Genomic DNA, 17,730 nt, shown 5'->3' with positions numbered 1-17,730 from the left:
CGGTCGAAGCCAAAATCTGAATTCCCCTCCCCTGGACACATAGTATCAAAGCACAATTCCCCCCTCCAAGTAGCAGTCATAAATCACATTCTCCAGTTAGTTTGAAATTCCCTCCAGTTCTCCAACCCGCCATTTCTGATCATCTCTTATTTCAAACAACTTTCAATCATACGCTACGACGATATTGTTATGTCTAACTAATTCCCATACACATTCTTCCTCCTCCCACCCCCAGGATCATCTAATTCTAACTCTTAAGAGTAACACACAAGTTAAAGAAAAAGGCTGCATCTCCGTATGTTGTCAAGGCAAGAACGTCCGATGTTAGCAGCGTTGATGGGCCATTAGTCAAAGACAAAAATATAGAATACTGAATATCCTCGACACAACATCCTAAGCAGTTGTCTTTCAAACCACTCTTGCTCCTCAGGTGCAAAAACACTTCTAAAGAATTTTGAAGAGCAGGACCTTTTTAACTTTTTTTTCATTTAAAATATTTCAAACAAATACTTAAAATAGTATTAAGTGAATTAAGTATTAATTTGCTGACAAGATCTTAATATAATCAAACCAACTGCAAAAGCGATATAAGCAAAGGCGCTCATTTCTGCCTTTAAAGATCAACCGAGCTTGTGAAGGCAGCTGGTTATATTAACCGGTCTCCCCTCTATTTCTAATTTCTCCAATTATTTTCGTTTCCTGCCTTTATGCAAACGGGGATCTTCGTAAATGCTGCATGTGCTGTGGAATTCTCCAGAAAATGATGGGAGTTAATGTGAGATGCAACAGAGATAATTGCACCATGCTGATTGTATATATGTATGCATGTAGGTAGGTAGGTATGTATGTATATAAAAAGAAAGAATACGTACGATGCTGTTCATTTCTGAGGAATCATAACTGCCGCATGGATGAACACTCCCAATGGGCTCCAGCCCTTCTTCATCCCACATGTAGGTCCCATCCGAGCTGTCAGAGGGGGAAAGCTCAAAAGAGGAGCCAGCTCTGTAATCCATTTCTGAAGAAATTTCATTGTTCCCAATGGCATGTTTGGCACTTTCACTCTTGTCATCTACTTCTTAAATAAAAGGGGGGGGAAACTAAATGCAATACAGTATACAGATTCTTAATTTATTATTATTATTATTATTATTATTATTATTATTATTATTATTATTATTATTATCATTATTATTATCATTATCATTATCATTATTAGGACTTATATGCCGCCCTATCTCCCGAAGGACTCAGGGCGGCTAACAACAATAAAATACAAGAATACAGAAGTTAAAAGAAAATTAAATTAATGGCCCAGTAGAATAAATTAAAATTAAAATAAGTTAAAAATTAAAAACATAATTAAAATCCCTGTCAGTCCAGGTCAGCCTGATGGAAAAGGAGTGTTTTGAGGCCGCGGCGAAAGGAACGGAGATCCGGGGCCATCCGAAGCTCAAGGGGGAGTTGATTCCATAGGGTTGGCGCTCCCACAGAGAAGGCCCTCCCCCTGGGGGTTGCCATTGTCTAGCCGACGGTACCCTGAGGAGGCCTTCTCTGTGTGAGCGCACTGGGCGATGAGAAGTTGTTCCCAGCAGCAGATGGTCCTGCAAGTATCCCGGGCCTAAGCCATGTAGGGCTTTAAAGGTAAGTACCAGCACCTTAAATCTCACCCGGGGGACAACCGGTAACCAATGCAGCTCACGCAGAAGGGGTGTAATATGGGAGTATCGGGGTGCTCCCATCACTACCCGCGCGGCCGCATTCTGCACCAGTTGAAGCCTCCGGGTGGTCTTCAAGGGCAGCCCCATGTAGAGAGCATTGCAGTAATCTATACGGGAGGTAACGAGTGCGTGGGTGACTGTACGTAGGGCCCTGGCCACGACTCCAATATGATCTTCAAAACTGAGTCGTGAATCCAGGAGGACGCCTAAATTACGTGCCCTATCAACAGGACGTAACATCTCTCCTCCCATAACCAAAGATGGAACCTCTTGGACTAAATGAGATGCCGGTACGTAAAGCCACTTGAGCAAACTTTTTATCAGATCGAAACAGCTCTCAAATTGTATTCGGTGACCCACGCAGGACGCTAAACCAGACTAGCTCAGTCTTCTCCTACTGAAGGGGGAAGCCTTGCATTTGTTATGCCATTCCTCGGTGGGCTAAGCCAAAGGCTGCTAACCCACAATGTACTACCATAGCGAACAACCACATTTTTAAGGAAGCTTGTCTTGGTTAGTGAACCTGAATCAGCTTCCCCAGAAGACCAGAGTTTACCCAGAAAAAAGCAAGTGGAGTGGTTCCTGGGTTCATGTTGATAAGGGGCTAATCTTGAAGATTACTTAGAAATTACAACTGATGCAAATGTCTATGGAGATTCTCAATCATCCAGGTAATGGTTGTCCCAAAGGTGTTTTTTTCCAAAAGGCAACTGGGCTTTTTTTGGAGCTTTTTCCTCCTCGAAAACATTTTGCTTCTCATCCAGGAAGCTTCTTGGATGAGAAGTGAAACATTTTCAAGGAGGGAAAAAAAAAACAAACCAAAAAAGTCCAGTTGCATCTTCGGGACAGCCGTGATCTGGATGACTGAGAATCTCCGTAGACATTAAGCACATCTTAAGTTGAAAACGTTCGCTTTCAAGTGTGCACGTTGCACCATGAACCCAAATATAATCTGAATTTTGACATTCAGTACAATTCTTTGAAAGACGAATGTTACACGTGGACTTTCAAATGCCGAATGTTCAGGATTAACAACATTAATAAAGAAGTTACACAGCGGAGTGGCTATTTGGTAAGAGGTACCAACACCTTATCTGTTCCGCTAGCTTCTAAAATAAGTACTGGAAAACAACACCCTGCATATTTACCTGAGACATGCATATGCAGCCATTCCTCATTATTGCAGCCCGACTTCTCGCTTTCCTGAAAAGATAGTAATTGTGGGGGTATCCCATTTCCATCTTCCAGCTTTTCAGCAGGAACTTTCTCTTCTCCAATTAACATGGTTCCGCTGGGATCTTCTAAATCTAGGAAATCATCGCTAAAATCTTCGCTAAGGTCGTTTTTCTCCGAAGAGGACAGGGAAGATATTGATATTTCATCCACGTCGCCGTCCGTGCACATTTTACAGCTGGTCTCTACAAAATCACTGCTCGGAGTTTCTTTTGCACTGGCATCTCTTTTAGCATCCATGGAGTCTTCCAAATCTTCCGTTAAACTATTTGAAGGGTCTTTCCCGGCGCTGCCATCCACAGGGATCTTTTTACCCAAATGCTGGTTCACAGGCTTCAGCAATGAAGGACGGCCTGATCTGAATCTCAGAGGAGACGCATCCCCCGCGCCATTTAAGAGGGGCGGTTTCTTGACATGGGAGGGTGCGAAAGCAGCCAATGGCCTAGGAAACCCGTACCTCAGAGGCTCGTTCCCGTTGGGCACATCTAACTGGCGCGCACTTCTCGACAGGAGACTGGACCTCTGTGGTGGTCTAAGAGCCAAGTGTTGACTCTGGCAAGGCCTCGTCAGATCCACTGCTCTGTTAAACGAGTGGGATCTGGTAAGAGATGCAGGAGGCAAAAGAGAGCTTTGAAGGGAATGTGAGAAGCTTTGCGACCGGACCATTTTTTCACAAGAGGGCGGAACATTGTCTGTGGATCTCCCCAAGCTCTCCCCGGAGCTACTCCGAGTGACAAAATGATTCCCTCTAATCCTCTGGAAGCCTATCGCCGATTGGCTGCCACAAATCCCATTCAACTGCGGCTTTGGTGCGTTAAACCCAGAGTAGGGAGTCCTGCTTAACAAAGAACTTTTGGCGTACTTCGAATTAGACAGGCCAGGCAAACATTTCTGATTTAATTCTTCTGCAGGGGATACCAACATGTTGTCTCGTTTCGCTGTTTTTGACAAAGTGGCCTTTGAAGTGGTCCTGAGTACTTCCTGACTAACTGATTCTTCAGACTGAGGACGCTTTTCCGACCCGGTCACTCGTTCACTGGGATCCTGACCGGAGTTATATTCATTCCCGATCCGACCTCCCAGAGGGAATTTGTTAGACTTTCTCCAGTTAAATGCAAAGGAAGACAGACGAGTGGTGCCATTGTGCTTGCTGAAATTTTTGTCAATGATCTGCGTATTCCCTGAAAGGTGAGGAGCCGTCCCATTGGGAACAGGCTGTAGAGTACTTCCCGCAGGCTTTGTTCCATATTTGGGCAACCTGGAAACCAAAGACGTCCTGGTATGAGCTTTTTCTTCCATGTGCTATAGTCCTTCCATGCAATATAGCCTTCCAACATTGACTCTGAAGAGAAAAACAAACAGGGAGATATTAATGTCAAGGCATGCCTCTGAAGAGAAACACATAATTTGTTAATGTTCTGTACCAGCCTGCTACCAGCCCTGCAGAAAAGGCAGGGACAACCCCTTTACAAACGGCAAGAGGCTGGAATTAAGCCTGCCAAATTTATTAACATAAAACAGAGCAAAACAAGACACCAACCATGAAACAGGAGCTATGAAACAGGAACTATTCAAGCGGTTGCCTTCAGCAAACCAGCCCTCCCACGCATTCCCCTTTTATACAGTTCAGGGCGTGGCTTCTCTCTGCCTCCTTCCGAGGTGCCCCATTGCCTTCCTCTGTTTACTCCTGATTGACTGCCTCCTGCGTCGGGCGTCCTTGAACAGGGCCAGCTGTGGGTCATCTTCATCCACGCTGTCAGGCTCACACAGCTGGGTCTCCGTCGTGACCAGGTGGGAGGGGCCTGGCTGAGGGCTCTCATCAGCAAGCTCTCCAACCCCCTCAGCAAGCTCTTCAACACCCCCCTCCTCCTCTGAGTCGTCCGACCCAACTGCCGAACCCACAGGCTGACCCTGAATCACAACAGTTAAATAGAGTAAACCTGGCACTTAAATAAGTGGAATATCCTCACTTTAGGTAGAATTTTATCTACATGGGGGGAAAAAAAACCTTTACCAAGAGATCGACTAATTATAACAAGCATGCAATATCTCACTAATGCTATTTGAGGAGGGTATTTATTAAGACTTCCTCCAGTAAAAAAAAAGGCAGAAGACAGCGTGTAGTGCCATTGTCCTTGCAGAAAGGTTTTCCAGCAGTCTGTATTATTATTACTATTATTTTCTATAAAATTAGGAGCAGATTGGAACAGTGGAGGATTTAGGAACAAGGACTCTTAATAATTCTTTGTCTATTCACCTAAGGAGCCCATTCAGATTAGGTGAGAACTGAAACTTCTCTGGAGGACATATATGCCCCTCCCCAGCCAACTTGCTCAGACTAAAGAAGCTACTTGGATAAGCAGCAAAACGTTTCAAAGTACAAAGTAAAAGAAGTCCAGTTGCCTTGATTCAACTTCCAGACAACTCAACCTGGATAACTGAGAATCTTCCCCAACTGGAAAGTTTCTGGAGTAAGTTTTGTTCTGCACTTCAATAACCAAAGATGTCCATTAATAAGTTTTTTTCTGATATATTCTGTCATCCTTCCATGTGATATAAAGCTTCAATACCGCTGGCATTTTTCAATCTGCTTCAATCTAACATGTTAACAATTAAATTATATTATGAAGCTGCTGCGTTGTCAGCGATAAGTGACTGGATTAACTTAACACAAGGGAGATTATTAAATCTTGAAGGCCATGACTTGTTATTTGGCTGGCATGCATATTTATTGTTTGATAAGAAGGTAGATAATGTGTTTAAAGTGCATATTTTAAGACAGGCATTGCTGAGAGTTTGGAAAACGTATAGACATAAGCTAAACTACAAGATACCTCTATGGGCAATACCGAAACACGCAATAGAAAACATAAATGTTGGGTTCAAACATGATGTGACTACATACAAGGAAATCTTAAGTTTGGAGAGGAATGTATGGTGTTTGAAGCCGTACAATCTTTTACAAGAGAAGATTGTTCAAACCTGGTTTCAATATGGTCAATTACGGGCCAGGTGGAAAGAAGACCAGAAAACTGGTTTCTCAATGACTGATGAAAATCTGGTAAAGCAAATTAGAAATCAGGATCCAGCACATATCAAACGGATATATCTTGCATTGATAGAAATTGATTCAGAAACAGAACTTGTTAAAGATTGTATGATAAAGTGGGCTCAGAATATTCAAGAAGTTATTACAATGGACACTTGGGAAAAGATCTGGGTGAGGAACGTAAAATTTACGCAAGGTCAAAACTTAAGAGAGAACTTTTACAAAATGTTTTATAGGTGGCATTTAGATCCTAAAAAGCTTGCAAGTATGTATCCGAACTATCAACCTAAATGCTGGAGATGTGGGGGTGAAGATGCAACGTATTTTCATATATGGTGGACCTGTAAAAAGGTTAAAGCTTTTTGGATTAAAATCTGGTGGAATATGCAGAAGATATTCAAGCAAAGGATAAAGTTTTGTCCGCAATTGTTCTTATTGGGCATAATTACAGATACTACTGTTGTGGACACTAAGCTGATGTTGAACTTAATTACGGCAGCAAGACTTTTAGTAGGTCAATATTGGAAGAAGGAGGAACTGCCGACTATAGAAGAATGGACTCTAAAAGTTTCTGACCTGGCGGAAATGGCAAAGATTTCGGCTTACTTGAAAGAACATTCGCAAGAACGTTATATTATGGAGTGGAAAAAGTGGATTGATTATATCCAGAACAAATATGGGACCAAAAAGTTTCATTTAGCATTTGTATAAGTTTCTTTTATGTGACATTAGTATTGCTTGTAGTCATTTCATATGAGCTAGTGTGCGATAGACTTAATAGTTTATTGTTAACATATGGTTGTTTATGATTGTTTTTACCTTTATACCTTGTATTTAGCTCTGGGAAGTCGGGAAGGGGGGAGGGGGGAAGGGCTGGGGGGAGGGTTAGGGAGGGTTAGGAAGGGCTGGGTGGAGGGAGGGGGGGAGGGATTGTTAAAGATAAAATGTATTGTAAAACTTTTCAATAAAAAAAAAACAATTCCAGAAATGAAACTGTGGTTCAATCTGCTTATTCACTGAGAGATCAAGGAATGCTCCTCAGATCTTCCAATGGCCAGTTGATGTCTGGAAGCTTGCCACTCTTGACAATACAGCCAGCAACAGAAACACAGGGATAAACCCATCTATGCCAGGGCTTTTCAACCAGTGGTACGGGTACCACCTGTGGCACATTGGCACCTAGTAGGTGGTACGCGACCATCCTAGAAAAGTGGTAGTGAGGAAGGAGAATGAGCTGAACCGGTGGCAGCACCGCACAAGCCTGAGCGAGAGATGGCTGGAGCTGCAGGGCTCAGCGGAAGCGCCAGGATCAGCGCCACGCTCCAGCTGGAGCACGGTGCTGATCCTGGTGCTTCTGCGGAGCCCAGAAGAAGCGCCAATCAGCTGGAATGTTGCAGCATCTCCAGGGTCTTGTGATTTACATTCAGATGCTTGGCAACTGATTCATATTTATGACGGTCACAGTGTCCCAGGGCCATGTGAAGTGACCAAAACCTGCTGCAACCACCCAGCAGATGGGGGTGGAATAAAAACCAAACACCCCCCACCCCACCCCCGCTGCCAGTCCTCAACAGAAATGCTCACAACAATGAAAATCTCGGACAGGAGGAAGAGCGCCGCCGGGCAGGCAGGCAGGTATATTGCTCAGCTGTGGCTTGGGGGGCACTTTTTTCACTGTCCTTGTAACTTCAAACAGTCACTAAGCAAATTAAGTCAAGGACTCTGTACTTCATCACTTTTTTTTCTTTTTGGTCATCAAGCTTTTGACACCTTGCTAGGTGACTGGTGGTACTCGGATGTTGCCATATCCTAAAAGTGGTACAATGGGTGAAAAGGTTGAAAAGCCCTGGTCTATGCAGCATTTAAAAGCTCATGGAGGAAATGACTAATCGGGGCATACCTTCCCCAGCAACCAACACCCAGAAAAGCAGGGACTGGCAAAAGAGAAACAATCAGGAAAGAAGCAATATCCTAACCAAGGAGCCATCAAGGAAGAAACAATGCCCCACCAAGATGGCCGGGCCAACTACATTAAACAAACCAGCAGCAAACTTCACTGATGTGACATGTGTGTTGATGAGAAGTCTGCAGGAAAACCATCTCATTCACAGAGCACAAACAACCCAACAGTCCAATAATATCTTATTATTACAATAATATTGTTGGTTTTTTGTTTTATAATAATAATAATAATAATAATAATAATAATAATAATAATAATAATTTATTTATTATTGTTATTATTAAACTGTCCACATATTAGGGTAGCTCCAAACTGGCAGTCATTTTATAGATCAGAAGGTTACTTAAAATTATTAAATATGCTAGTAAGTCATTTTAAGAGGGACGCGGTGGCTCAGTGGGTCGGGACGCTGAGCTTGTCGATCAGATGGTCGGCAGTTTGGCGGGTCGAATCCCAAGTGCTGCGTAACAGAGTGAGCGCCTGTTACTCGTCCCAGCTTCTGCCAACCTAGCAGTTCGAAAGCACGTAAAAATGCAAGTAGACAAATAGGGACCACTCCGGTGGGAAGGTAACAGCGTTCCGTGCGCCTTTGGCATCTAGTCATGCCGGCCACATGACCACGGAGACATCCTCGGAGAAGCACTGGCTCTTCGGCTTTGAAACGGAGATGAGCACCGGCCCCTAGAGTCGGAAACGACTAGCACGCATGTGCGGGGGAACCTTGACCTTGACCTTTAAGTCATTTTAAGCACTCTATACATGAATACAATTTAACACACAGGTTATGGAGAGGCACTAGAAATTAATAGCATTGTATATTCACATGTTTTTTGCACACGTAACCAACAACACAGCCATTTCTCCATCATGGGCAATCAGCCTACTTTTTTCTCCAAGGCTGGAAATGTAATCTCTTTAAAACACAGGTAGTCCTTGACTTACAACAAATTCATTTAGTGACTGAGGTTACAACAGCACCGAAACAAGTGACTTATGACTCCTTATTTTTCACACTTATGACCATCACAGCATCTCCATGACCAAATGATCAAAATTCGGGCACTTGGCAACGGGCATGTATTTAGGAGAGTTGCACTGTCCCAGGGTATGTGATCCACCATTTCTAACCTCCCCAGTTGGTTCCACCTATCAACGTCAATAGGATAAGCCCGATTTGCTTAATGACCGCATGATTCCCTTAATAACCACAACAAAAAAAAATCACTTAACACCTGTGACAAAAGAAATCGTAACATGAGGCGCAACTCACTTAACTATCCCACTTAGCAACGGGAAATTTTGGGCTCAAATTGTGGTCATTAGCCGAGGGCTACCTGCACTGATCCAGCCCAGGTGTAACATTGGCTGCTATTATTCCCCTGTGGGAGAAGACAGTTCAACTCATCATTCTCTATTCCCCTCCCCCAGGCTTTGATTAAAAAAAATAATCATCTGATGGCCTCATCCTAGATTTCAAAGTAGACGGCATGAGAACTAAGCCATTATTTCCCTCCCCATTTACTGAAGAATCTCCAAAGCACAAGGTTGCTGGAATTGGGTATGTCTAGTTTAATGAAGAGAAGGATGAGGCGGGACATGATAGCCGTCTTCCAATATCTCAGGGGCTGCCCCAAAGAAGAGGGAGTCAAGCTAGTCTCCAAATCACCTGAAGGCAGGATAAGTAATGGATGGAAATTAACCAAAGAGAGAAGCAACCTAGAACCAAGGAGAAATTTCCTGACATTGAAAACAATTAACCAGTGGAACAACCTGCCTCCAGAAGCTGGGAATGCTCCAACACTGGAAGTTTTTAAGAAGAGACTGGACAGCCATTTGGTATAGGGTTTCCTGCCTGAGCAGGGGGTTGGACTAGATGACCTCCAAGGTCCCTTCCAACATCATCATTATACAAATCAGCCTGCATTCCTTGCTCACCAAAACCTATACTCTTTTCCTCAAAGTGCTTCCAGACTGAAGGACAAAGAAGTAAGATTCACAAATTCCTCAAATGAAAGTTCAAGGGTTGTATTCCATTCATACACCACTGCAATGCTGATCTTACTTCCTCTGCTGATAGATGATGATGTTCGACAATGACATAGCTGCTTTAAAGAGCTGCAGACAAGAGCCATTCACATTCTCACACCTTCTGAAAAACCTTCCTGGAACTGAATCTGCCTGCACAACCTACTAGATCTTTTTCTCAAATTAACTTCTTCACTTGCCAGGGTTAATCATTATTATTTAGAAAGATAGCTGGTTATTAAGCTTGAGCAAGAGAACAAATTAATTTGGAGAGGGGAAAAACTGATTAGGAAACATAATTGAAAACCCTTGGATTCTCGGCTATTTTATTCCAATTAATAAATTTTAAAAATCTTCTGGGTAAATTGTAACTCACAATTAAGATCAGCAATATCATTTGTATTTTCCAATTCAAGACTCTACTTTAACATGTAAATCCGTTTAATATATAAACAGATTAGATACATTAAACCTCTGTACTTAATTGAGTCTGCTACTAAGCCATTATTTTATGTTCCTGGATGGAGAAGAGAAAATGTAAATACTAATACGAAAATGAACATGAAATTTAAACTTTCTATAAAAAACATGGAAGAAAAGCTATTAAGAAATGTAGACTATAGCATGTTTATTAATACGCTCTTGACAATTCATATCGTATCACTTTCATCATCAAAATTACTACTGCAGGTTGATCGCTTTACAATCAGCCAGTGACCAACCTATGATTTTCTTCCCACTTGATCAGAAGAGAAGGGCCAAGAGCAGTTTCTATACATTAGAAGAAATTGCCATAGTCTTAAAATAATATATCTTTATGTAAATGAAAGATATAAAATAATATATCTTTATGTAAATAATATATCTTTATGTAAATGAAATTGAGGGGAGGATGAGAGGTCTATTTTGAGATGGGCATTTTAAAACTGAGATAATGACTCCATCATTATCTCTGTTTTATTGTTATTCCACCTTTCATTCCTGTATTAAGAGCAGTTCTTCCACAGGCGACTTTCAAGTACTATAATTAAGGAAAATAAAAATATGTTTTAATCCTCTTAAAGATCTTCTCTTTCTAGTAGAGGGATTAGTTGGCTCTGCAATAGGAGCCGGCATCTGCTCTCACCTTTCTGTGGTATCCTGGAAATCTTCCCACTTAGCCACGGATTTAGAGCAGGGGTCTTCAAACTCGGCCCTTTTATGACTCATGGACTTCAACTCCCAGAATTCCTCAGCCAGGTACGCTGGCTGAGGAATTCTGGGAGTTGAAGTCCATAAGTCATAAAAGGGCCGAGTTTGAAGACCCCTGATTTAGAGGGACCTGTGGCATGGGAAGGTTGTATGTCTGCCTCCAACTAAGGGAGTCACATTTTGTTAATCATTACATGTTGTCACAGAACAGGCATCTACTGGTCTGTAGGTCAGGTGTGGATTTTAACGTGAGATTAGGAAAGCCACGGAAGAGTTAATTCCAGACGGCACAGAGACTTTTTCTGAAAAACTGAAGAGGAACCATGGATGTCTCAACCATGGATTAAATTCTGGAGACCCCCTGAGTCTCTAAAAGCTTTTAATGGCAAGAAGCAGAGATAAGAAAGAAGGTTGGGGGATGGGGTAGAAAAAATGTTTCCCAACTATCGTCTATGGAGTTTCTCAATCATCCAGGTCATGGTGGTGCCAAAAGAGCTTTGTCCAAAAGGCAACTGGACTTTCTTGGGGTTTTTTTTTTCTCTCTCCTTCTTTCTTCAAAACTAAAGAAGCTTCTTGGATGAGAAGCGAAAAGTTTTCCAAAGGGGAAAAAAAACCTAGTAAGTCCAATTGCCTTTGGGAAAAAGCACCTATGGCGTTTTTCAACTAAATTTCCAAACAACAGAGTGGGGTTGAAAGAGAGGGAGCCTACGTGCATGTTTTTAGAAAATAAACAAGATTTCCAAAAACAGTAACACAGCTTTTGTAATAAGTCTTGTAACACTTCCATAGGCATTAAAACTCATACTGCATTTAGCCACCGCCACCACCCACCCCCACCTACTCATGAAGACAAACCCCTTCCTTGGCTAGTCAACTATTTTTGCAATTGCAAGCCTTGGTGGAACAGTGGGCCAATGCCTCCTTAAGTAACACCAGCTGCCTGCAATTAGTGCAGGTTTGCGTCCCACCAGGCTCAAGGTTGATTCAGCCTTCCATCCAGGTAGGTAAAAGGAGGACCCAGATTGTTGGGGGCAATTAAGCTGACTTTGTAATAATGCCGCTTGGGGGGGGGCGAAAGCCCTAATAAGCAGGCACATACATAGAATGAAGGCTACTGCTAAGCACATTGATTTGTGCTTTAGATTGTAAGCCGCCCTGAGTCTTCGGAGAAGGGCAGGATATAAATGGGATTTTAAAAAAATTGCATTTGCTTCTGGCTCCCATTTGAACCCACCCTTTCGCCAAGGTGCTCTGGGCGATGCATATCCCTCTTCCCCTCCTTTTATTCTTCCCTTCGACCTGGGGAGGAAGGCAGGGATGAGCGGAAGTGACTGGCCAGAATTGAGTGCGGAGGTCAGCAGCTTCAATTGAAAGATTGCCTTTAATTAATCCTTGGAGTGAGAAGCCTTTTGTGCTGGGCGGGCGCTGCTCTTCCCCTCTCCCCGGCCGTGCAGAGGAGACCCTCCCTGTGCCCTGGGGAAGGAGACCCTCTTGGCAGGCCCCAAGAGGCAGAGGGCCAAGCCTGCCCATCCCAACAGGCTCCCCTTCTGCAGAGATGGGGGAAAGAGGCACCCCGGGCCTTTCTTTGAGGCACAGGAGCCAGAGAGCAAAGCCCCAGTAAGACCAGGAGTGCCTCTCTCTTTCTCTTCTAAAGAAACGGTCCCTTTCACGAGAGACATGGGCAGTTCAAAAACAAATACATGGATAGAGACAGGAAGAGAGAAGGAAAGAGAGAAAGGAGTAGGTAGGTAAATAGAAAGATAGGGGAGAGGGGAGGGATAGATAGATAGATAGATAGATAGATAGATAGATAGATAGATAGATAGATAGATAGATAGATAGGCGGGCAGGCAGATGATAGAGATAATAAGTAGAAGATAGATGATAAAGATAATAAATATAAGATAGATAGATAGATGATAGATAGATGATAGATAGATAGATGATAGATAGATAGATAGATAGATAGATAGATATGGTAGATAGATAGATATGGTAGATAGATAGATAGATAGATAGATAGATAGATAGATAGATAGATAGATAGATAGATAGATAGATAGATAGATAGATAGGCGGGCAGGCAGATGATAGAGATAATAAGTAGAAGATAGATGATAAAGATAATAAATATAAGATAGATAGATAGATGATAGATGATAGATAGATAGATAGATAGATAGATAGATAGATAGATAGATATGGTAGATAGATAGATATGGTAGATAGATAGATAGATAGATAGATAGATAGATAGATAGATAGATAGATAGATAGATAGATAGGCGGGCAGGCAGATGATAGAGATAATAAGTAGAAGATAGATGATAAAGATAATAAATATAAGATAGATAGATGATAGATGATAGATAGATAGATAGATAGATAGATAGATAGATAGATAGATAGATAGACAGATATGGTAGATAGATAGATAGATAGATAGATAGATAGATAGATAGATAGATAGATAGATAGATAGATAGATAGATAGATAGATAGATAGATAGATATGGTAGATAGATAGATAGATAGATAGATAGATAGATAGATAGATAGATAGATAGATAGATAGATAGATAGATAGATAGATAGGCGGGCAGGCAGATGATAGAGATAATAAGTAGAAGATAGATGATAAAGATAATAAATATAAGATAGATAGATAGGCAGGCAGGCAGGCAGGCAGGCAGATGATAGAGATAAGAAGATAGATAGACGATAAAGATAATAAATAGAAGGTAGGTAGGTAGGTAGGTAGGTAGATAAATAGGCAGGCAGGCAGGCAGATAAAGAGAGAGGGAGGAACAGGGAGAGAAAGAGAGGGGGATAAATAGATGGAGGGACAGAGAGAGAGAGAGAGAGAGGGATAAAGAGAGAAAGGGGAGGCATTCCTGGCTCACAGCATTCCAGCCATTGGGAAACAGGGGCTCTCTGGGGGCCCTTCTTTCCCAGGGAGTTCCCCGGCGTGGCTGCCATCGATTCCCACGACCCAGGAGATCCCGCCGAGCATCCTCGCACGCCGAGGGGGGGTTTTGGGGGGCCAACCTCATCCAGCCGGACCTCCCCCCTCCCGGCAAACTTGGCCAGGGACGCCCTCCCCGAAGGTTCACCCCCCCCGACACACACACACACACACACACACACACATAGACAGACTCACCGCAGGAGCGGGCGAGGCGGCGGCCGTCTTGGGAAGAGGAGAGGGAGGAGAGGGAAGAGCTGGGCCGCTTTGGTTCCGTCCCCGGAAGTGGCTGCCGGCTCTGCTCCCTCCTCCCACCCCGCCCTTCCCGGCTGACAGCTGATGTCGCCTCAGCCTCTCGGCGCAGGCGCACTGGCGCTCGGCCGCCGCCGCCTCCCTAAGCGGACCCTCCGCTGGCCCCGCCCCCTTGGCCCGCAACGGCTTTTCCCGCTTGGATTCAAACCTGGAGGGGGAGGGGGAGGGAGCAGGAGGAGTTTGCAGGGGTCTTCAAACTTGGCCCTTTTATGACTTGTGGGCTTCAACTCCCAGAATTCCTCAGCCAGCCACGCTGGCTTCTCCGTCCTGTCCATCCGGCGGCGGTGGCGGCACCCGATGCTCAGGCTGCCTGCCACCCGGGGGAAATTAAATGGGGAGGCTTAGAGAGGCAGGTCTCTGCGAGGCCCTTGGTTGGAGCTCTCTCTCTCTCTGAGCTGGGCGGGGTTTTTTTGCCTTGTTTTTTTCCAGACGTTTCCTGATCCGACTAGGGCAGGGGTAGGCAAGCTCGGCTCTTTTAGGACTCGTGGACTACGACTCCCAGAATTCCTGAGTCAGCTATGCTGACTCAGGAATTCTGGGAGTCGTAGTCCACGAGTCCTAAAAGAGCCGAGCTTGCCTACCCTTGGACTATTCCAGGAGTAGGCAAACTCAGCTCTTTTATGACTCATGGACTTCAACTCCCAGAATTCCTGAGCCAGCTATGCTGGCTCAGGAATTCTGGGAGTTGAAGTCCATGAGTCATGAAAGAGCCAAGTTTGCCTAGCCCTGGACTAGGCAATAGCCATCAGCGCATGGGGCAGCGATGTTCCCAGCCCATGTTGTTGCCTAGCCGTTTCTAGGAGGGAGATCTTTAAAAGGAGAACTAGCTTTCTTTTTGTGGAGACCTTGTTCTTGTTTTTTGTTGTTTTTTTAATCCCATTTACATTTATTTATTTTAATTCCATTTATATCCCGCCCTTCAACCAAGACTCAGGGCGGCTTACAATTTTAAGCACAAACCGATGTGCTTAGCGATAACCTTCGTTCTATGTATATGCCTGCTTGTTAGGGCTTTCAGCCCCCCCCCCCCAGAAGCGGCATTATTACAAAGTCAGCTTAATTGCCCCCAACAATCTGGGTCCTCATTTTACCTACCTGGAAGGATGGAAGGCTGAGTCAACCTTGAGCCTGGTGGGATGCGAACCTGCTCTAATTGCAGGCAGCTGCTGTTACTTAAGGAGGCTTTAGCCCACTGCTCCACCAAGGCTCTTTGTTGCTAGTTGCAAAGTCGTGTCTGACCCATGGTGACCCCATGGACAACGTTCCTCCAGGCCTTCCTGTCCTCTACCATCTTCTGGAGTCCATTTAAGCTCACGCCTACTGCTTCAATGTAATTCTTACCGAGTGCTAAAAACAAGAAAGTGAAAAGGTATTAGCTGAAGTAACAGCCAGCAGAAGATGAAAGAATAAGGAAGAGTAGGAGGCAAAAGGGATTACAATCCAATTTGTCTACAAATTGGATAACAATAGCTCAATTAAAATGGTCTTCAGCGATTTGAACATTGTGTAAAGTATCTGCAAAACCAGATTTTAAACTAGTTGGTGATCTTCTGTAAAAAATATAATCAGTGATCCAGGGAGATGCTGAACATGATATGATGATTAATAAAAAACTGCTGCTTACTACGGTGTGTGTTGTCTGAAGATGAGACCTGTTTTTACAGTTTTATCCCCCTCATAGATTTATAAAAATAAATTCAGAAAATCTCATCTGGACACCTGTTATATTCCTAAACCATCTGATACTGTAACATTTCAGTACAATATATATTATTAAATGTATATGATGAAGCTCAATCATCCTGGATTACAGGTAGCTCTTTTTATATACTTTTCATTGTGTATAACCATGAACATTTCCAATCCTTTCCTTTGGAAGGAAATAATATTGTCTAGAAGTAATTTATCTTCTTTCTTTTTTTTTCCAATCTGTCAGCCTTCAGGATCTTCATTTAATTGCTTTCAGACTTAACAGTTCTACTCAGAATAGCCCTCAACTGACAACAGTTCATTTAGTAATCATTCGAAGCTACAACAGCACTGAAAAAAGTGACTTATGGCCATTTTTCACCCTTACGACCGTTGCAGCATCTCCGCGGTCGTGATCAAAATTCAGACTCTTGGCAACTGACTCATATTTATGACGGTTGCCATGCCTTGGGGTCTTGTGTTCAGCTTCTAAGACCTGACAAGCAGTCATTGGGAAACCAGATTCACTTAACAACCATGTTAACAACTTAACTGAAGGGATTCATTTTAACAACAGTGGCAAGAAAGGTCGTAAAATGGGGCAAACAGAAATTTTGGGATTAATTGTGGTTGAGGACTACCTGTACTGAATTAGATACATCAAATATGATGTTGCATTCTGGAGATTTTCTGTGTTCTTAGTTAATACTGGTTGATCTTGATTTTTTTTTTAAATTCATGAATTATGTCATTCTGTTTGGGTTTTATTACTGCAATATCCTACTTGAAGTTTATTTAATCATAAAAAGCAGGCAACATATCTGACCAAATATTTTTTTTAAAAAAAATAATTTGCATTGTTAGCCATTTTTATGTTGCATACACATCTATCATTTTGTACACAAATCAGAGCACAATAAAAATATGCTAAGAAACATATTCTACAGTTTATTGCTTGACCCCTCCAAAAATGAAAATATCCAATTGAATACAGTAGTGTATTCAAAATAACATTTAAGTACTATCATGCACAACATTGTATTGAGTTGTGCATCTGCAGCTTTTTTGCACCCTCTATATCTTTTGCTTCTATTTCTGCAATAGAGCCATCAGTACTAATTACGCAGAGAGAAATACTGAACAAAACAAAGGCATGAGAAGATGAAAAGGGAACATAGTTAACTCTTGTTTACACCCACTGCCTTCACCATGCCAGTTTCTGCCTTCCTCTTGCGAACCATCCTGATTTCCACCATCTCCATGTATATTGCCTTTTGTTATCTGACCTGCTGTCTTGGAGGATCTATATGCGGCATCCATTCATGACTTTCTTGGTGTTCTCTGACCTCTTGATCCATTCTCTGTCTTTTTTTTTTTGTCTCTTGGGTGATATGGTCCTCAGGGAATTCCCTGTATGATCACAGCAGATTTCTTCTGTGACGGTCCCTGACTTTTATATTGAACACAGCATCCAGTCATGGTTGACCCTCTTCTTCATTAAATACCCTTCTAAGTCCTCCATTCCCACTGTTTGCTTATTTGTTTGTTTCTAAAATTTATTGACCACATTTATCTTGTGGTA

At 42.8% G+C, this 17,730-nt stretch overlaps 1 protein-coding gene across 4 annotated transcripts in view; it reads right to left on the bottom strand.

Moving 5' to 3' along the window:
• The window catches only part of CCSER2 (coiled-coil serine rich protein 2), a 60,182-nt gene extending 45,782 nt beyond the window's left edge, over window positions 1-14,400 (bottom strand). For 2 of the 4 annotated variants that reach the window (XM_083364181.1, XM_083364184.1), the window contains exons 1-3: window positions 14,346-14,400; window positions 2,870-4,296; window positions 873-1,078 (exon numbers count right to left, since the gene is read on the bottom strand). In XM_083364181.1, the coding sequence (XP_083220307.1) occupies window positions 873-1,078; window positions 2,870-4,253 (1,590 nt within the window). In that variant the 5' untranslated portion in view covers window positions 4,254-4,296; window positions 14,346-14,400. The remainder of the gene's footprint in view (window positions 1-872; window positions 1,079-2,869; window positions 4,297-14,345) is intronic. The other 2 variants (XM_083364182.1, XM_083364183.1) reach the window with 2 other exon arrangements.
• Between the last annotated feature and the right edge of the window lie 3,330 nt (window positions 14,401-17,730).

The sequence above is a fragment of the Vipera ursinii genome (genome assembly GCF_947247035.1).
Source record: "Vipera ursinii genome assembly, chromosome: 5".
Taxonomy (NCBI): Eukaryota; Metazoa; Chordata; class Lepidosauria; order Squamata; family Viperidae; genus Vipera; species Vipera ursinii.
The sequence above is the reverse complement of the archived record's forward strand: the minus strand, read 5'-3'. Positions and strand labels throughout refer to the sequence as shown.